This window comes from Wolffia australiana, chromosome 1, assembly GCF_029677425.1.
Source record: "Wolffia australiana isolate 7733 chromosome 1, ASM2967742v1".
Lineage (NCBI taxonomy): Eukaryota > Viridiplantae > Streptophyta > Magnoliopsida > Alismatales > Araceae > Wolffia > Wolffia australiana.
Genome location: NC_135835.1, coordinates 15,309,694 through 15,327,941, shown reverse-complemented (window position 1 = coordinate 15,327,941; position 18,248 = coordinate 15,309,694). Strand labels below are relative to the sequence as shown.

Below are 18,248 nucleotides of genomic sequence, written 5' to 3'. Positions count from 1 at the left end.
TTATGGTATCTTTCTTAGTGGAATAGGAGAGTAATTTTTGAAGCATACGGAGCACGTATTAAATCAGTAACTTGTTACAGAAATTTTTTTTTAATATATAAAATGATTTTTGGATTACATATATTCGTAAAGGAGTATATATTTTAATACCTTATAATTTATCTAATTATAAATATAATTTGGATTTCATTTAGATTGAAAATAATTAACTGTATTTTTAAAATGCTTTTGTTCAAATTTTTTTGGTTCAGTTACTCAGATGAGTCAACTCAGTCGTACATGAGTCAACCCGGGTGCATGCTATGAGGGCGGTAGGTGTGAACGCCGACACTATAGTTAGCAATAAAATTATTACGGGGTAAGAGGGCATCAGAGTTTGGTGATAGCATGTGTTGGATAATTTTGACAATAACTTTGGATTTATTGAAAATTACTAGACAGGTTTGGTGCCCCTGGAAAGTGATGGATACTTGCTATCTTTCACATTTATTATGGCTAGAAAGATGAAATTAAATGTTTGACAGTTTTGATTTGACACACTTATATTGTAGCCACACAGATTAGGGCAAGAGATGGTGTTCTTTCGTATTTTTCTTCTTCTCCAGATAAGAAAATTTGGATAGCTTATTTATCAATTTAACATCCTTAAAAAATACTGGAATGAACAAAACTGACACAATAACTCCACCAACAATTCATTGTTACATAATTTAAGGATATGATACAAATAAAGGAAGAGGAATTTAATAAGAAAAACATGAATGCTCTAAGCCATTGGATTTGGCTCTAGGAAGTTAAATGATAGAGATCTCTTAAGCTCAGCCTTGATCTATGCTCTCATCAGTCCTCAAATTGGGAAGGAACTTTTTTAGTAAAATTATGAAGTAGTTCCACAAAATTTTCCCCTTTCAAATGACCTTCAAAATGGGTAGAACTTAACTTTTCACTCCTCCTTGAGTATTGGGCATTGAATTCTGGTCCAGTTCATGGTTTATTTTTCACCTATTGTTGGATTTTGTGCCTTGGTTCAATCGTGGAAAACATATTTTTTCCATGGATACAGAAGCGATTATCGATTCTAAATCAATCATTAAAATCCTACATCATATGTACCTCATGGGGAACTTGTTCCACCCTTGACTTACCCATTCTGAGATTTTTCTGAAGCTGTTCATGTGTCCGCTCTAGAAAGATCCACGCAATCACATTGCTCTTGGATCTCCACCTCTTCTTCTTCAACTCTACTTGAAAATCTTTAAGATCTTCTCACCACGAAGATATCAAATTGGATAAAGGGGGCTCCCAATTCTGGATGACCTGGGTGCTTGAAATCAGTGCCCCTTCCCTATTTATATTTTACTTATTTTTTTCTCAAAAACCCATTAAGTAAAGTATATTCACCAATGCTGCTATGATCATATGCATGCGACCCTCTAAGCTCATGTATCATTCTAGTTAATAAGTTTAATGGTTCAAATAAAATTATTATCCAACCTTATTAATTAACTATATCAACATATAGATTAATTAACTAAGATTTATTTAACCCCATCGATAGATTAAGTTTCCAGCCCATGGGGTACCAAGCTACACCTCATGCTCTAGAGGACACCGAGTAGAGTTTAAAATATATCGTGGAACCTTTACCGTCGTCAATTACCGTATATGTATATTCCTTCATCCACATGAGACTCTCTAACGACTTGGGTATGATTGATCGTCAAACCCTAATCAATCATTCGATTAGTACTGATGTGGAACGGGGATCATTGGAGAAGGCTTTCTCCAATATCCTCACTACCCTAGCCAAGGATTTACAACATCATATTCCTTAAGTCAATCTCCTCTTATACTGAGGGTGGATGATCTCATCTTTACCACTCAATCATCTCCATGAGCTTCTTACAACTTTGGATCTATAACTTGTTTGAATTCCATGATTAGAGGCTTGTAAGTCATAGTCAAGATGTAGTCGTCCATCCACGAGATGTCCTTGGTGTCGCAGGTCAATTGATCACTTATAACCTTGACATAATTTAACCTCATTAACATGTAGGTATAATACCATTCAGGGACCCTCCAGATCAATTTAGTGAACTCTTTGTCTAAAGAGCACCCACTATCTGTCCTTAGTGTTGCCACACTAATAGCCACATGATCAGCTATTCTTATCAGCTAAGTAGGATCCGTTAGTGCTATTATATTCGGATAACTATGTCGACTATCCACAAAATAAGAATATTTAGAATACATGTTTGAAGACTAGTGATCGCTATATTATGATATCATCATAATTCAATAGGTCATTCCATGTATTCATGGACTTCATTATAAACATCACACGTGAATAGTAATGAACATAACATTTTATTCAATGAATTAAATAAACATGGTGGTGTGATTCGGGTTCTTGGCCACATAATATCCATCACCTATAAGTACTCTTATAGTTCTTGGAGGCTGAGACATTGACCAAGGGAAGATCCATGTACAAGACATGTTACCTACATGCACATGGAGTGCCTAGTCTTCATACTTGAAGTTCTTACCAAGATTTCTTCAAGGAATTTTCCCGCAGGAATTGAAATTATTTGGGATGAGACATAGAACACTACATAATTTTAAGAATGGATAATTCACTCAGTCATAAATTGAAGGAGGTCAAATATCTTTCAAGCTGAAGGGCAGTATATGGGTTGTAAGCCCTAAGAGTGATGGATTAAAGAACAGAGCCCATGATAATATATCTTGAGAAGCCTCCTTGGTTTTTTATATGACTTATGAGTAGTTTTTCACTGCCATGGCACCTTGTACGAGGCCAAATCTTGCCATTATAACTAAAAGGAAATAAAGTAAGAAAATAATGAGAAATATGGTTATATTGGGCTCAATGAGATTATGGGGAGATGATGGCCTGTGAAGGGATCGCCAAACCTCATGATTTAGGTACATGGGCCACATGTATTCAAAATAAGGATCCCAGGTCTAATCCACTAGGATGGTATCCGGATCCATAATATATCAAATATAGGAACACTACCAGGTAGTTTGTACAATAGTCAAGCCAACGTGGAATCCCTTGATAGTAGTATTTTTTAATGTTGTGGGGAAGTTTAGTGTGTGATCTAGACTTGTTGTCTTTATGTAATCATCATGCAGTAAAGTGGGGTGATGTCATGTGAGACCCTAAAAAATAAGCTTTAAAATCAATTTTAATAATTCTTGACATGTCCTTTATTAAGGGATTCAGTCAATAAAATAATGATGACTCCAAAAATGTGGTTAAATTTAATTAATTGAAATTATTGATGATTACTGGTAAAGAATCATCATCAGATGCTAATGCCAAAAAACTGTGACTAACAATGCTTGGAATCACCATTGAAATCATAAAATTCATATCAGAACAAACTTGTTAATTAAAGGGTTCTGATAGCTGAAGATCTGTTTGACGTTTAAGATAAAATGAAATTTCTAATCATCAGAATCAATGGACTGAAAGAAGGTAGAACAACCGTAAATTCCGATTCACAAAAAAAGATTTTATTTGTTCTCGATTTTCAAGAAAAGAATTCCAGCAAAAACAAGAGTCTGATCTCTTGATTTGGGGAAATTTTATGTTATGGTAAGAGAGGTTGACATAAAAAAACCTGAAAGAAGAAAATAGTATAAAATATGGGAATCATTTATTTTTTATGCTATTATGAAAATAAAAAAATATTTCTGTGAAAGCATTTCGGCGAAGGGTTCGATATGGGAATGAGATCAGGGGAAGATGATAAATCCTTCTTAAATTGTATGACTTTGTCAGCCATTGAAATATGAATCTTCAATGCCTGAAGAGCCTACCTTTTGTCTGTGTATCTCTCCCAATCAGATATTTTTTATCATGCAGGGAAGACTTCATGAATCAAGATTCAAGAAAATCCTTTAGAGTATTTGGGTATGATAATTGGGGAAGATAATTGTATTTATGATAAATGGTATCACATATTTTTCATTAATTTAATCATAAAACATGTACAAAAGTTATTTATAGGTACAAGTCACAAGAAGAAGATATCATGTATTATTCATTAATTTAATGTTACTCACACGAAAATATGAAAATTTTCTACTGTAATGGAAAAATATTCACTAAACTTACCATAATATCAAAATCAATCAATTTTGGGAAATCTTTTTGTAATATTTGTATCAAACTTTATCTTAATTTTTTACTTCATTTAATTATACCCCAATCCATTTGGATCACTCTATTACAATAAGGTCTTACCGTTGCCCTGTTCTTCTGTAGTACTTACGTCAACTTCCTGAAGTCACTTGCCCCACCTTTATCTTATTCTACGTAATCTGAATATATCTTCTGAAGTATCATCACCAACTGATTGAAAGTACCACCGCACATGAACATCCGTCGCCATCAATGCTTTTGCTCCTCATTTTTTAATCCTTGCGGCATTAAATTCCACCAATATGAGAGGCTAATAATCACTCTCTTCTTCTCGACACGTATCCATTGCGCGGTCAAATAGAAGGATATGATTGGCTGACAACGGTGACCGGTGAAACTAAGTTATCTTATCGACGGCAGACGCCACGGCTAACTCGTTTCAAACCCAGCTCTCTTCTTCACCGAATACCTTAACAATTGGCGGCATTTATCACAAATTAATTGTGGAGATCTTGTGTGAACGTGCAACTCTTCTCAACGCGGTAAGTACTCTGCTATAACTTAGTCGCCATCTTCCTCTCTGCTATAACTTACTCTGCTATCACAAGTTAATTCGTCCCTTCCCAGACAGCAGAGCTTTAAGAAAAAACTCTAACCTGGACGACCCGGCCCCACTTATAAGTTGAAACTTAATCCTCTTTAGTCTATCTTAATTAATCATGTCATTATAATTAAGATGAAAGTACCCTCTACATATTTAATATTAAGGCCCGTACTTGTTCAGAAATATCTAAATCTCATCATTAATATTAAATGACATGCAATTATAAAAATAGCAATATAATTGTCCACGGATTATGAAATTAATCTAAAAAATTCGTGCCTCCCCCCCCCGTCAAGGGGTGATTACACCAGGTTTACTACCGTTCTTCATCCATATCTATTCCGTCTAACCCTTCGAACGGCTGAATATCCGTTCCTCTCATTCCGTCATCTGTAATCCGTCTCCTTTAAACTCTCCGTAGAACGGTAGAAGTCTGAAAGGCTGACGCCGTTGTAGACTACGTCATCGTTGTCCATTTTGATAACGATCATCCTCCATCATGGAAAAACGCGCTTTTGATGACAGTGTTTATGATCCGGCGCTTAATGGGTTGGCCTGAAAACGTTCGAGAACAGCTGGCGCGCTTCTCCAATTAGGTCATCGAAAGAGATAACCGATGAAATCATGTCTTGTTTGACGCGGAGATATCATCCCCTGCCAACCTTGTTCGCTGTTTAACAGCGTGTCAATACTCACAACCCTTTGAGATATCATTGCTTCCTTGTTCCTTCGTCACCTCATGGCCTGCCGCCAGCCTAACTTGAAACCCTGATGACGTCCTCGATGCAAAGCTCCATTAAGACATCTCAAACCGAAAAACAAAAAAATTGGTTCATTAAGCCCATAAATGGTACATGCTCTGGCTTCTAGAAGATTAAAACGGGTGATGCGAGAGTTTCTGGGTGGGCCCGGCTCATTCAACGCTGAATATGATTATAGAAAGAAAAAAATTCCAGGTTTTGGTTTTTCTGATGGTGGTTTTTAAAAATTTTCTTTATTTTCTATGGGCTTGGATCGATGAAGGGTAGATGATCAGAAAAAGAAATTGCAAAGGGTGTCTTCGAAATTTATTAAAAAAAGAAAAAGTCCTGCGTGGTGTGCCCAGATCGGGAATTTCTAAATATTGTTGAAGTTCCGATAATTTCAGAGATTATTGAACAGCTACTGCGTCATATGACGCGAGCGATGGCTCGTTGAGTTAATGTTAGGCAAAATTACTCTGCCGGACTGGCCACCCGTCTCCTTTATTCCGATTCCCTCCAAAACTTGCACTTCTTATGCAGCTGTATTTCGTTAGATTCGTCTCTAAATCCGTCGCAAGAGAAGGAAGAAGACGATCATACTGCCAGGAGATCGAGATAGAGACATATTCATGAAATAGTATTCCATTAATGAGCTTTGACGGGGGCCAACTTTTGTCCGAGGATGAACTCCATTTGCAGAAAGCCACAATTCGGTGCACAGATTCTTCGTATAACCTCGATAGCAACCTCACTTTTCCTTTTCTTCGGATAATTTGATTTTTTTTCATTGGAAAAAGGATATGCTTCCCTGGTCTCAGTTTGCAGCTATGACAAAGGGCTTCCCATCCGCATAACCACGCGATAAGATCAAGTCCCGTTGAATTTGGAACCGCTGTTGAAAGAGCAAAGGAGAAAACGGCGCTAAGTATTCGGCGTATAAAGGAGAATGTCAGCGCGGAGCAAAGGTCAACGTACGACTACGGCGAAGCAAATCAGAATCAAGGTGCATAAGATATTAGTCGATCATTAGAGATTAAATTACATTATTTTTCACTTTCGCACGCGGTTTCTGCAGATTTTCCACAGTTATGACGGTATGATGTGACCTAAACAAGGACGGCAGTTCCCCCTTGGCTACAACCAATTAAAAAAAATATTACTCTTAATATTCGCGAAGAAGCTTCCTGGGTAGTGCCTTGGCCCTCAAGGGTCCACCGTCTCCAGCCAGTTATACTCTATTTAGATCGAGAAATCTCCCCTCGTACCTCTTTCCTATCTTCTTTCTCCATTCCTTGCCGACCACCTCTCTCTCTTCATCTTTCAGTCTAGTTTTCTGTCTTCTTTCTTGCCTCTTTCGAGAATTTTAAGGACAGGGCACAGTTTTGAAGATCGGGTGAAACTAAGAAGAAATCATGGAAGAGAACTTAGCTTTGCCTCCCGGGTTCAGATTCCATCCGACCGACGCGGAGCTCGTGAGTTTTTATCTGGTTGAGAAGTTGACGAACGAGAACTTCAGCCCCGCAGCCATAGGCGAAGCAAATCTGAACAACTGCGAGCCCTGGGAGCTTCGCAGTAAGTTCTACTCCCCGTTAATTTTCTTAATCCTTTAATTTCCTTAATCCGAGTTTCTTACTCTACTCAGGCTTGGCGAAGATGGGGGAGAAGGAGATGTACTTCTTCTGCAAGAAGGAGAAGAGGTACCCAACAGGTTCTAGGACGAACAGGGCAACAGTTAGTGGTTACTGGAAGGCCACAGGAAAAGACAAGGAAATATTTCAAGTAGGGAAGCCTTCTTCTCTTCTGGGAATGAAGAAAACCCTAGTTTTCTACGAGGGAAGAGCTCCCAAAGGAAAGAAGACCGACTGGGTCATGCACGAGTACAGGCTCGAAGGCAAATCCTCACGCGACAGTAACATCATCCCCAGAAATCCCAAAGTACGGCCCTTAGTTTTAATTCCCTTGCTCTTATTTACTTCATGATTAATAATTCTCTAGCTTTTGTCATCGCAGGATGAGTGGGTTGTTTGCAGAGTATTCCATAAGGGTGGAAGCCCAAAGGCAAGGCCATCGCCTGAGTCAGACCAAGTTGATTCGTTCGGCGATTTCCTCTCTCCTGAAGACGACTTCTCCACTTACGAAGCCAAAGTAAGCCCCCCAGCGACGATGAATCCCTCTTACAACAACAACAACAATAACGTCTGGACCAGCTTTCCGAACCACGACTTCTTCTTTCATTCGATGGCCCGAACGAAAATGGAACAACAGCACAATTTCTCGTTTGCGAGTGCGTCTCAGAACACGGAGACTTCTTACGAGGACGTCGGCTACCGGTCTTCCTCGTCTGCCCCGGCAGACGATTTCGCCAGCTTTTGGGAGTATTGAAGCTGATGTTCGATGGTAGCTTAGCCCGTTTTTATTTTTTTTGAGGAATTGCTTCCTCTTTTCAAGGTTCTGGAGGGAGTGTTACTTGCCCTCCAGAAGCTATTCATCTTGTGCAGATACTCTGCGAAAGGCAGAAACATGAATATACCTATTAATCTACTTCGTATACATTCATACAACATAGTGATGAGAAATTAAGCCAAAGATTTGGAGGCCCTTTCTCCTTCATCACCCCCTCAGCAGTTGCATGAAGAGATAAAAAAGAGAAATTGAAAGATCGAAGATTTGTATATGGAGAGAGAGAATGAGTACATCATAGAACAAGGGAGTCTGTAGATGTGGGTTTCCTGTCTTGGGAGGAAGAGATAGTGAAAAGATGATGATAAATCTGAAAATTATCGATTAATCTACTTCGTATACGAAAAGATGATGATAAATTATGACAACACGCCTATATACATAGATTGGCTGTCTGGATGTGCTTTTCCTTATATGTTCGTCGTTTTTATTGATTGGCTGTCTGGATCTGCGCATTCCTGTGATGCCAGCCATGTAGCATGTGGTGTCCCTTTCTCTTTCACAAACCCTCTTGCACTTGCTCAACTGCTTGTTCACCTGGTATGTTCTTGAGAGAGAGAGAAACGGTGACATGTAGATTAATGGGCAGAAAAAAAGACAGAAATATTGATTGATGGATGGAGAGAGAGATAAAGATAGATTGTCAACACGCCTATATACATAGAGAAATATTGATGGATAGATATATAGATGTTAAGAAAGAAAGAAAGAAAGATAAGATTGGACGGATAGATGCATAGATGGATAGATATATAGATGTTAAGAAAGAAAGAAGGATGGATATATAGATATAAAGAAAGAAACAAAGAAAGAAAGAAAGATATATAAATGTTAAGAAAGAAAGAAAGAAAGATATATAAATGTTAAAAAAGAAAGAAATATAGATAGATGGATAGATAGATTTATAGAAAGAATGAATAAAAGAGAGATAGATGGACAGATTGATAGAGAGAAAGACGTGGCGAAGAGAGAGAGAGAGGATGACTACAGCATAAATCGAGGAAGTTTGTTGAAAAGTTAGGTTTGTGAAAGGAAAAGGAAAAGTGGAGAAGCCATCGAATGCAGTTCATGTGATCGAACGCCACGTTGCGATTCTACTGTAGAGATCGAGGATCTTCTCCGAGAAGCCAATTAGAAGCGGGATTCCCTCTCTCTCCTACTCTAGTGTCCACTACTAGTCATGGCCTTCGCTTACTTCCCTCATTGAAAAGAAGCGGCTCCATATCGAATTCACGCTGTGGATTGACTCCCATCGTTAAATTCAATTATGATTACAAAATCCCGCTCAAAAACTATAATCAAATACAAAACTATCTTCAACATCCCACGAAGGCTTGGCCGATCAAGAATACTGACATGAAAATATCGTGTTTGGGTTTTAAGAATGTCAATACAAAGTAAGAACGCCTTGAAAGGGCACCGTGTAGTTTTAATACATCCGTTTGACCAGTAAATGAAACCGGAAGTTACTCATTTGATCTGGAGTCAGCCCACCTAACCTGCCTCTCAGGTCCTGCTCTAATTTCCCCTATTTCTAAAATAATTTGTTCTTTATGGGTTGATAAATATTGAAATAGAGAAAGATATATAGATATCTTCCTCTCTCTTGGTCTTCTCTCTGCATGCAATTGGAAAGCCACGTTTCCAGAGGGAGAATGTAAGGGTGGCCTGTCTACCATTGTGCTGACAAAGTTCAACGTGCATTAAAACCACAGAAGTCTATACTTACATATAATATTAGTCTGGGTCAAACCCTAATTGTTTCCTCGTTTTGGCGGCTCATGTGAAGCCAAAGTCATTGGTTGAGACTTTTCTCTTTCTCTTTCCTCTCTTCAAATAACTTGGAGTATTATTTCTACCGGGAAGAGTTAGTCTTCGCGTTCAACTCTTCAAAGATCAACGGAATACGCAACGTGCGTTTAAGTAATTGAGCGGTACAGAAGACGCGTACAGTTGGCTTTCTTATGCGGATTAATTCAATTTATCCAATTAGCTACTTAAAGAAGGCATAATCGAGCAGTAAATGGGATCATTCTAGCTTGTTTGAACGTGTCAGACTCTGATCTGAATTGAGGTTAAAGAAAGAGAGAATGAGAATGCAAGAGAGGGTGAGGAGAAAGAGCGATGGAGAAGAAGAGAGCAAGAGATAGAGATAAAGACAGTGAGAGATAGTGGGTGAGAAAGAGAAGTAGAAGGAGAGAGTAAAGAGACAAAGAAGGAGAGACAGAGAGTAAAGAAACTAAGGAGAGAGAGGTAGTAGAGAGATAGGGAAGGAGAGAGAGAAAGAGACAAAGAAGGAGAGGGAGAGAGTAAAGAAACTAAGGAGAGAGAGGTAGTAGAGAGATAGGGAAGGAGAGAGAGAAAGAGAGACATAGAGACAGAGATAGTAGAGAGATAAAGAAGGAGAGAGAGAAAGAGAGATAGATATTAGAGATAGAGAAGGAGAGAGAGAGAGAGAGGTAGTTGATAGATAGAGGAGGGGAAGACAGATTGAGAGATAGAAAAAGAGAGAGGCAGATAGAGAGAGATAGATAAAGAAAATATGAGACCAAGATAGAGAAAGAAGAAGAGAGGCAGAGATAGATTGCTGGACAGATAGATACAGAGACAGAGATTGCTAGAGATAGAGATAGAGACAGAGACAGAGATAGGGAGAGAATGTGAGTGTTTAAGGGATGTGCTCAAAAGTCAACGCCCAATTTCAGTCAGCGTAATCGAGGTCAACCTGCAGAGTTGACCAATAAAAGTCAACAAAGACAGAGAGTATCCACATTTGAGACCGTTTAGTCAACGACAGGGGGTCCTGATCAAATACCCATACTTTTCAACCCTCCAATGTTGAAAATAAAAAACTTGCATTTATCCACTTGCTGCCGACAGCTCGACTTCATCCAAACCCAACAGGTTAAACGTCGCCATCAGCCGTCTGCTGTTTCTCTCTTAACGTTTTCTCATTTTCTTGAGGTGGAGATATTTCTTTCACAAATAATTAACGATAATTCCCATCTAAACTGGCCACCACCATAGATTCTAGGGATTTTTTTCCACCCATAAACACGTGTCAAGCTCTGGTTGAGCCGAAGCTGCATGGAGGTCTAGTTTTCAAGATGGCCACGTTGCAGTCTCTTAACCCGTCAGATGGCCGATCCTGGGGTTACTCCACCGGGAAATCGACGGCTGGAAATGAGATAAACCCCATCAAATTTTCAGATAAGTCTCCTCTTGTTGTGGATTAGATTCTTCTTTCCAGTTAGAGAGAGAGAGAAAGAGGTCATAAAAGGGGCAGGAAGGCTGGGTGTGGATAGAGTTGTTGTTCTAGACGGATCTATCCGCTGCTTTTTTCTTGCGTGAGAGGTCAGAAGAAGGATAGATAGATAGGTAGATAGATAGAAAGCTCGGCTGAAGGATTTGGTGATCTTTAGTTGAAGATGGCAGATGTGATGGCGAGGAGCGGCGTGATAACGTCTTGCGGTAGGCGATTCACTGTCTGCAGCCACCGCGGTGGAGGCGACGGCAAGCCCTTCGTTCCTGGTTCTTTGAGATTCTCCTCCGGTAGTGACTTTCTGGGTTCGTCTTTGGCTGAGAAGATGAGCTCAGCGAAATCTCCGCCGTTGAAATCTTCCCTCCAACCGGTCGCCGCTCCCTCACAGGTATTAGATCTCTCTCTATCCTGATTTTGGGGGTTTTTTGGAAGACGAAAGTCTTCGAATTTCTTCATTTTTACGATGTCTAATTAAGCGTTGGGTTGTTGTTTAGCAGACGCAGAGAACCCTCGGATTCGTCAAGGCGATGAAATGGTGGGAGAAGGGCATCCAGCCCAACATGAAGGAGATCGAATCGGCAGAAGATCTTGTGGAGTCTTTAACCGGCGCCGGAGATAAGCTCGTGATCGTCGATTTCTTCTCTCCGGGTTGCGCTGGCTGCAGAGCCCTCCATCCCAAGGCACGCACGCAACCTCATAAAACTTCTCAAATTCTATAGTTTTAGTCGCGCATTTTCGAGATTATCTAATCGATTTCTCTTCTACTCTGCAGATTTGCCAGTTCGCGGAGACGAACCCAGACGTGCTCTTCCTGCAGATCAACTACGAGAAGCACAAGTCCATGTGCTACAGCTTGAACGTCCACGTCCTCCCCTTCTTCAGGTTCTACAGGGGGGCGCAAGGGCGCCTCTGCAGCTTCAGCTGCACCAACGCAACGGTAACCTCTCTTCTCAGCGCGTTTCTTCTCAATCTTCTTACTTGGCGCGCATAAAAAATCGATTTTTTGACGTGGGTCGTCGTTTTTTGCCCAGATCAAGAAGTTTAAAGACGCCATGGCCAAGCACGGCACGGAAAGGTGCAGTCTTGGGCCGGCAAAGGGGCTGGAAGAGTCCGAGCTGTTAGCCCTTGGCGCGAATAAGGATCTCGCCTTCACCTACGAAGGCGGGTCGGCGGACAAGCCAGAGACCATTACCGAGCCTTCAAAGGAGCTCACTCCTCCGGCCCCGAAGCCCTCTATCGCCGTCACAGCGTGGAGATGAAGATATGCAAGTCTTTAACGCGCCAAGGGCCAACAGCTCTCTCTCTCTCTCTCTCTCTCTCTCTCTCTCTCTCTCTCTCTCTCTCTCTCTCTCTCTCTCTCTCTCTCTCTCTCTCTCTCTCTCTCTCTCTCTCTCTCTCTTATTTTCCCTCTGTAAATATCCCGTAGAAGTCGAAGGACCGACGCTAGGCTATGGTTTTTGGATGATTAGCCTGTCTCTCCCCGTTTCCCCCACTGTCTTTCGCTCTGTTGCTTGAAGTGTGGGGGATTTGGAGGAGTATTCATCCATTCATCCTCCTGTAATGGTTGTGGTTGAGATGAATCTATCAGTGGGTGCTTGTCCCATTCGAGAAGGCGGATTTCTCTGTGGCTTGAGATGCGTCTGCCGCGTGGTGTGGGTTGGATGGAACGTGTCGCTTTACAGAAATGCGATAATTTGTGAAGAAAATAATGCCTTGACTATTTATTTTGATCGTAAATTACGTCGTTTTGTTCAAGTCTGCAGAGATCGATAGGCACGGAGATAGAGAAGGGGAAGGAGAGAGGTTAAAGTAGTTTGGCCTTGAAGTTTATGAGGGTTGATCGGAGACCGGGTTCTGCAGATATCGGCGGACAGGTAAAAAAATAATTGATTTGTTGTAGGAAGATAGATAGATGGAGATGCAAGCTAGATGATAAATAGATAGGTCGGTAGAAAAGAAAAAAATGGATAGATAGAAGCAAGGGGGGCGGGGCATTATGGATATGTCGTCTTCATCATGCGGATGAGGTAGTTTTTTAGATGGGAAAAGGGGCGGGGCGGCGGATATTCTGTGGACGGACGTGGAAAGGAAAGGTTGTAATGAAGCCAACTGTCAATTGATAGTAGGACTGAACTTGGACGCCTCAAAAATCCAACTGGCAACTCCAGAGTGGGTTAACTTCGGCGTGGATCATGCACCTCCCCGGCATCCATCCCATGTGGCTCGCACAGTGACCACTCGGTCCTTTGGCGGTGGTGACAAAGTTGACAACTGCTATCTCTCCATTCTCTCTCTACCTCCCTCTCTCTCTCCCATTCTCTCTCTCTCCCCACTCTCCCTGTCTCCCATTCTCTCTCTCCCTCCCTCTCTCTCTCCCCCATTCTCCCTGTCTCCCATTCTCTCTCTCCCTCTCTCCCGTTCTCTCTCTACCTCTTTCTCTCTCCCACTCTCTCTCTCCCCCACTCTCCCTGTCTTCCATTTTCTCTCTCTCCCTCTCTCCCGTTCTCTCTCTACCTCCCTCTCTCTCCCATTCTCTCTCTCGACCTCTATCTCTCTCTCCCATTCTCTCTCTCGATCTCTCTCTCTCTCGACCTCTATCTCTCTCTCCCATTCTCTCTCTACCTCCTCCTCTCCCCCATTCTCCTTCTCCCTCCTCTTTTCCTCTCTCGCTGCCCTTGTCTCTCTTTTCCTCTCTCTCTCTCCCATTCTCTCTCTACCTCCTCCTCTCCCCCATTCTCCCTCTACCTCCTCTTTTCCTCTCTCGCTGCCCTTTTCTCTCTCTTCCTCTCTTTCTCTCCCATTCTCTTTCTCTACCTCCTCTCCCCCATTCTCCCTCTACCTACTCTTTTCCTCTCTCTCCTCCATTGTCTCCCTCCGCCTCCCTCTCTCTCCCATTCTCTCTCTCCCTCCTCTCTCCCCCATTCTCTCTCTCCCTCCTCTCCCCCATTCTCTCTCTACCTCCTCTTTTCCTCTCTCTCTGCCGTTGTCTCTCTCTACCTCCCTCTCTCTCTCTCCCTCTCTCTCTACCTCCCTCTCTCTCCCATTCCCTCCCTACCTCCTCTCCCCCATTCTCTCTCTCTACCTCCCTCTCTCTCCCATTCTCTCCCTACCTCCTCTCTCCCATTCTCTCTCTCGACCTCTCTCTACCTCCTCTCTCTCCCATTCTCCCCCTCCCTCCTCTCTCCCATTCTCTCTCTCGACCTCTCTCTCTACCTCCCTCTCTCTCCCATTCTCTCCCTACCTCCTCTCTCCCATTCTCTCTCTCGACCTCTCTCTCTACCTCCCTCTCTCTCCCATTCTCTCCCTCCCTCCTCTCTCCCCTTCTCTCTCTCTCCCTCTCTCTCTACCTCCCTCTCTCTCCCCTTCTTTCTGCCCCCTCCTCTCCCATTCTCTCTCTCGACCTCTCTCTCTCTCTCCCATTCTTTCTGCCCCCCCTCCCTCTCCCATTCTCTCTCTACCTCCCTCTCTCTCCCATTTTCTCTCTCTCCCTCTCTCTCTCTCTCTCTTTCTCCCTCTCTCTCCCTGGCCCTCTCTCTCTCCCTGTCTCTTTCTCACTCTCTCTCTTCCTCTCTCTCTCAATCTTCTCTTTGGTTATCTGGTTCAGATTCTAGATGGGCAAAGAAATCGGAGTCTGACAATATTAAGCAAGAATCATGACACCAATTGGGTCGGAGATCGCCAAAAAACATGGTCCTTCAATGGCACAAGGATGAGCTGCCACAGCCACAAAACAGTTCTCTAAGCGTAATACAGAGTTGAGAGCTACAACTTAATACCTCAGGAACAATATCCGGTTTCCCAATCTTAACCATTTTTGCCGTTGTGGAGAACAAGAGAATCGATTTATCAAATCAAAATGTTAAAGGGTCTCTTTCTCTCTCTCAGAGTCACATAAATCAAGATTTCTTATCCAAGATGCATGATGGAAAGATAAGTTACCTTAAAAATTGTGGACGCAGTTGATCTGTTTTTAGGTTTAATGTCAATGGCAACTATATCCAAATTTCATCAATCAGTGTCCAGATATGAGGATCCAATCAATTGTTTCATGGACTGCACCAATTTCAAATTGATCTGCCCATGATTCTATGGAGGGTCCAGTAGTATGCCCACTAGTCTCTAGGGCACCCAACCTTTTGACTTAACCAAATCTGGGTTAAGTATTCTAAACCTGATCTGGACCGGTATTAACCATTCTAAACCAACCAAGAATGTGCAAGCCAACCCAAGGGCCCATATCTGGCCGCTCGCACATCAGCTATCATAACCGCCGTCACTGCCATCGATTGCCGGAAAAGTTAAATCGGGTGTTTTATGGATTAAAAAATTACAAAATTAAAAACAAATACCTTAATATATTATTATTGAAATCTAATCAATCCACCCTCTAATTAAATTCTAGAAAATTATCTAAGTATACAATTTATCATTTCAATTCTTAAAAATCTATAAAATCTGTTAGGGAGACAATACTTCAATTTCAGAATTATCTTGAGGTTTGGACAAAAACAAACGGACTCAAATGTAAAATAAAATTTTGGGGCTTTTTTCTTACTTTCTGAGATGTTATATAATTTAGGATGTAGTTTTAACAAAAACTCAAGAAAAATTACTAAGTGAATGTAACTACGTGATGCGAGATGTCCTAGATGAGATGTACATGCAGGGCCGACGAGAGGGAATTCACCGAGCTCCGAGGCGATAGCTGATGACGATGACGGGGACCTTCTGACCCTCGTAGGAACGACAACGGTGACTACGGCGCCGAACGGAAAGTTTCCGTTAGGGCTCGCACGTAACGGACGGGCTCGACCCGTTTTTGTGAAGATTCTCAGCACAGTTTTCTGTACCTCATCGGTGGCGGCGTTTGTGGTCAACGTCTTTGTTAGTGAGAAAGTCGGTGCGGGCTGATGCAGTGAGAGACGTGCGGTAGATGGGTACAGCTGGGCTCGACTGACGGCAGTGAGGCATCGCAGGAGCGTAATGGCGGAGGTCAGAGGTGATAAGTGAATGAGGACGGGATCGACGCGCGGTAGTTGGCCGACTCGAGCAGATCCGGCAGAGCGACGATCACTGAAGATGCACCATGGCACTCGTATGCTTGGGGTTACGCGTAGGTGTAACCCAGAGGGCCTCGTAGGAAGTTTGGACGTCAATCTGCTGACCACGGGGACTCCAGCATTGCGGCGCAAGTTGAATGACGCTTCAACGATACAGGCGTGGGCGGATGGGATCGCCCGTGGCAGAGAGACCCGAGCGAACGACCGTGATGCAGTCTGCACGCGCAGAATCGATCACGATGGTGATTTGCGCTGACCGACACACGACCGATACTGGGTCACGACTGGGTATGCGCACCTAGTCGTGCATTAGTGTCGTCGGTGGAGAATCCGCGCGTAAAACGACCAGTCGCAAACACGATTAGCCTTGACCGATTCAGGGTCGATGCTTAGCACGGCCAGGATGTTTGCACTGAGCGCGGGGCCACTGCCACGACCAGAGAACTTGCACTCGGCCGTGCGAGAGGCATCGTTTGGTGGAGACGTCCGCGCGTAAGCAACGGGAGACGTCTGCACCAGGGATCTGTCCGATGGAAGATGACGGAGTAGAATAAACACCTTTTCTTTTCTCCCACCTCTTCCTTTTCTTCTTTATCCCTTCTTCTTCCTCCTCTTCCCCTTCCTCTCCTTTCTTCTAGAGTGAGATCTGAAAACGGGAAATAACTAAAACCAAAAACTTCCAGATCTGACGACAACGTGGTCCCATCATGGCCTTATATAGGGCCATGATGGGCCTTACATGGAGTTCAGAAAGGAGAGTCCATTAAGGATCTCTCCCTTCCTTTACAACACACATAAAATAAAATAACAGACAAGACGACGTAAAACAGACGACTGAAAACAGATATTGAGACGGCTGAAAACAAATGACCAAAACCACGAGATACGGGCATGGACGTGCTCTACCCGGGGTATTTAAACCCGGTCATCTTCACGGACGCTTTGGCATGCCGGTCGGGCTGGACTCAGACCGGTGGTGATGCTGGTGATGGCGATAACGTCGTCGACGGCTCTGTTGACGGTTGTCAGCGTCGTCCGGATGCGCTCCATCATTAAAGTTGGACATATCAGGTACCATTAGACTATAAATGACATCATCCCTGGATTCAATTACTGTTATATTGGTACTAATAGATTTACTACTGAAGATGGTGTGTTGTGATATGATATATAATTTTTCATGATTCTAATCACAAGTTCAATTATAAATTTGGCACATGAAGACTATTTTATATCTTACTAGAAGTAATGTGTTTGCACTTTTGATTCATTTGTAAACAAACAAATAACCATTAAATATATTACAAATTAAAATATACTTTGGTAGATGCATAAATTGATACTCTCAAATCAACTTTTTCTACCAGTATCACTCCCTGTGAACTCTGATGCTTCTATTATTAAGCTAAACTATGATTTCTAGTAAATAAATAATGCTTTTATTTTTTATGTTTTAAAAAATTGGGTTAGAATCTGAAATATGTAGTGATAGTTTTCATGAAAATTAGACGTAACTTTTTATTTAGCTTATCAAAATATTATTTTTTAAAAAATATATTTTAAAATAATAAGCAACATACAAGTCAGTACTTTGAATTTTACCATATTGGTCTCTCAGTTTGAGACTTTGATGAAATTAAAAATCATGATAGCACTATCCTCTTGATGATACATATATGAGAATTGTATTGTATGACATTAATGAAACAAATTTACAAGTCACAAAATATTTATCTAGATTTATTTAAATATTTAATCAGATTTATTATATTTTTAAAATGATGTGCTGATTTTTTATTTTCTAATATTTTATGGAATTTTTTGAAGTAATATTCATAAATAAAATAGTTTTATAATTCCAAAATTATGATTTACAATATATTTATATATTTTTAATAAATTAAATGAATATTTATGATCCTAGAAGTATGTGCCACACTGGCAA

At 41.6% G+C, this 18,248-nt stretch overlaps 2 protein-coding genes across 3 annotated transcripts; both read left to right on the top strand.

Moving 5' to 3' along the window:
- Positions 1–6,791: 6,791 nt before the first annotated feature.
- LOC144708227 (NAC domain-containing protein 79-like) lies at positions 6,792–8,071 on the top strand. The gene is made up of 3 exons (XM_078581455.1): positions 6,792–7,093; positions 7,164–7,456; positions 7,532–8,071. Exons 1-3 carry the CDS (start codon positions 6,934–6,936, stop codon positions 7,901–7,903), a joined length of 825 nt encoding a protein of 274 aa, XP_078437581.1. The 5' UTR covers positions 6,792–6,933; the 3' UTR covers positions 7,904–8,071.
- A 3,171-nt stretch (positions 8,072–11,242) lies between these two features.
- On the top strand, positions 11,243–12,854 carry LOC144708236 (thioredoxin-like 1-2, chloroplastic). Of its 2 annotated transcripts, none has more exons than XM_078581476.1 (4): positions 11,243–11,631; positions 11,741–11,923; positions 12,016–12,180; positions 12,275–12,854. In XM_078581476.1, exons 1-4 carry the CDS (start codon positions 11,410–11,412, stop codon positions 12,500–12,502), a joined length of 798 nt encoding a protein of 265 aa, XP_078437602.1. In that variant the 5' UTR covers positions 11,243–11,409; the 3' UTR covers positions 12,503–12,854. The 2 variants fall into 2 exon arrangements, with proteins under 2 accessions (XP_078437602.1, XP_078437593.1); XM_078581467.1 differs by having other exon boundaries at positions 11,738–11,923.
- Positions 12,855–18,248: the final 5,394 nt, after the last annotated feature.

Coding starts and splice junctions, on each gene's coding strand:
- LOC144708227 (XM_078581455.1), top strand. CDS start 6,934: ATGGAAGAGAACTTAGCTTTGCCTCCCGGGTTCAGATTCCATCCGACC. Junction 7,094..7,163: donor CGAGCCCTGGGAGCTTCGCA/GTAAGTTCTACT, acceptor TACTCTACTCAG/GCTTGGCGAAGATGGGGGAG. Junction 7,457..7,531: donor TCATCCCCAGAAATCCCAAA/GTACGGCCCTTA, acceptor TTGTCATCGCAG/GATGAGTGGGTTGTTTGCAG.
- LOC144708236 (XM_078581467.1), top strand. CDS start 11,410: ATGGCAGATGTGATGGCGAGGAGCGGCGTGATAACGTCTTGCGGTAGG. Junction 11,924..12,015: donor GCAGAGCCCTCCATCCCAAG/GCACGCACGCAA, acceptor TCTACTCTGCAG/ATTTGCCAGTTCGCGGAGAC. Junction 12,181..12,274: donor TCAGCTGCACCAACGCAACG/GTAACCTCTCTT, acceptor TTTTTTGCCCAG/ATCAAGAAGTTTAAAGACGC.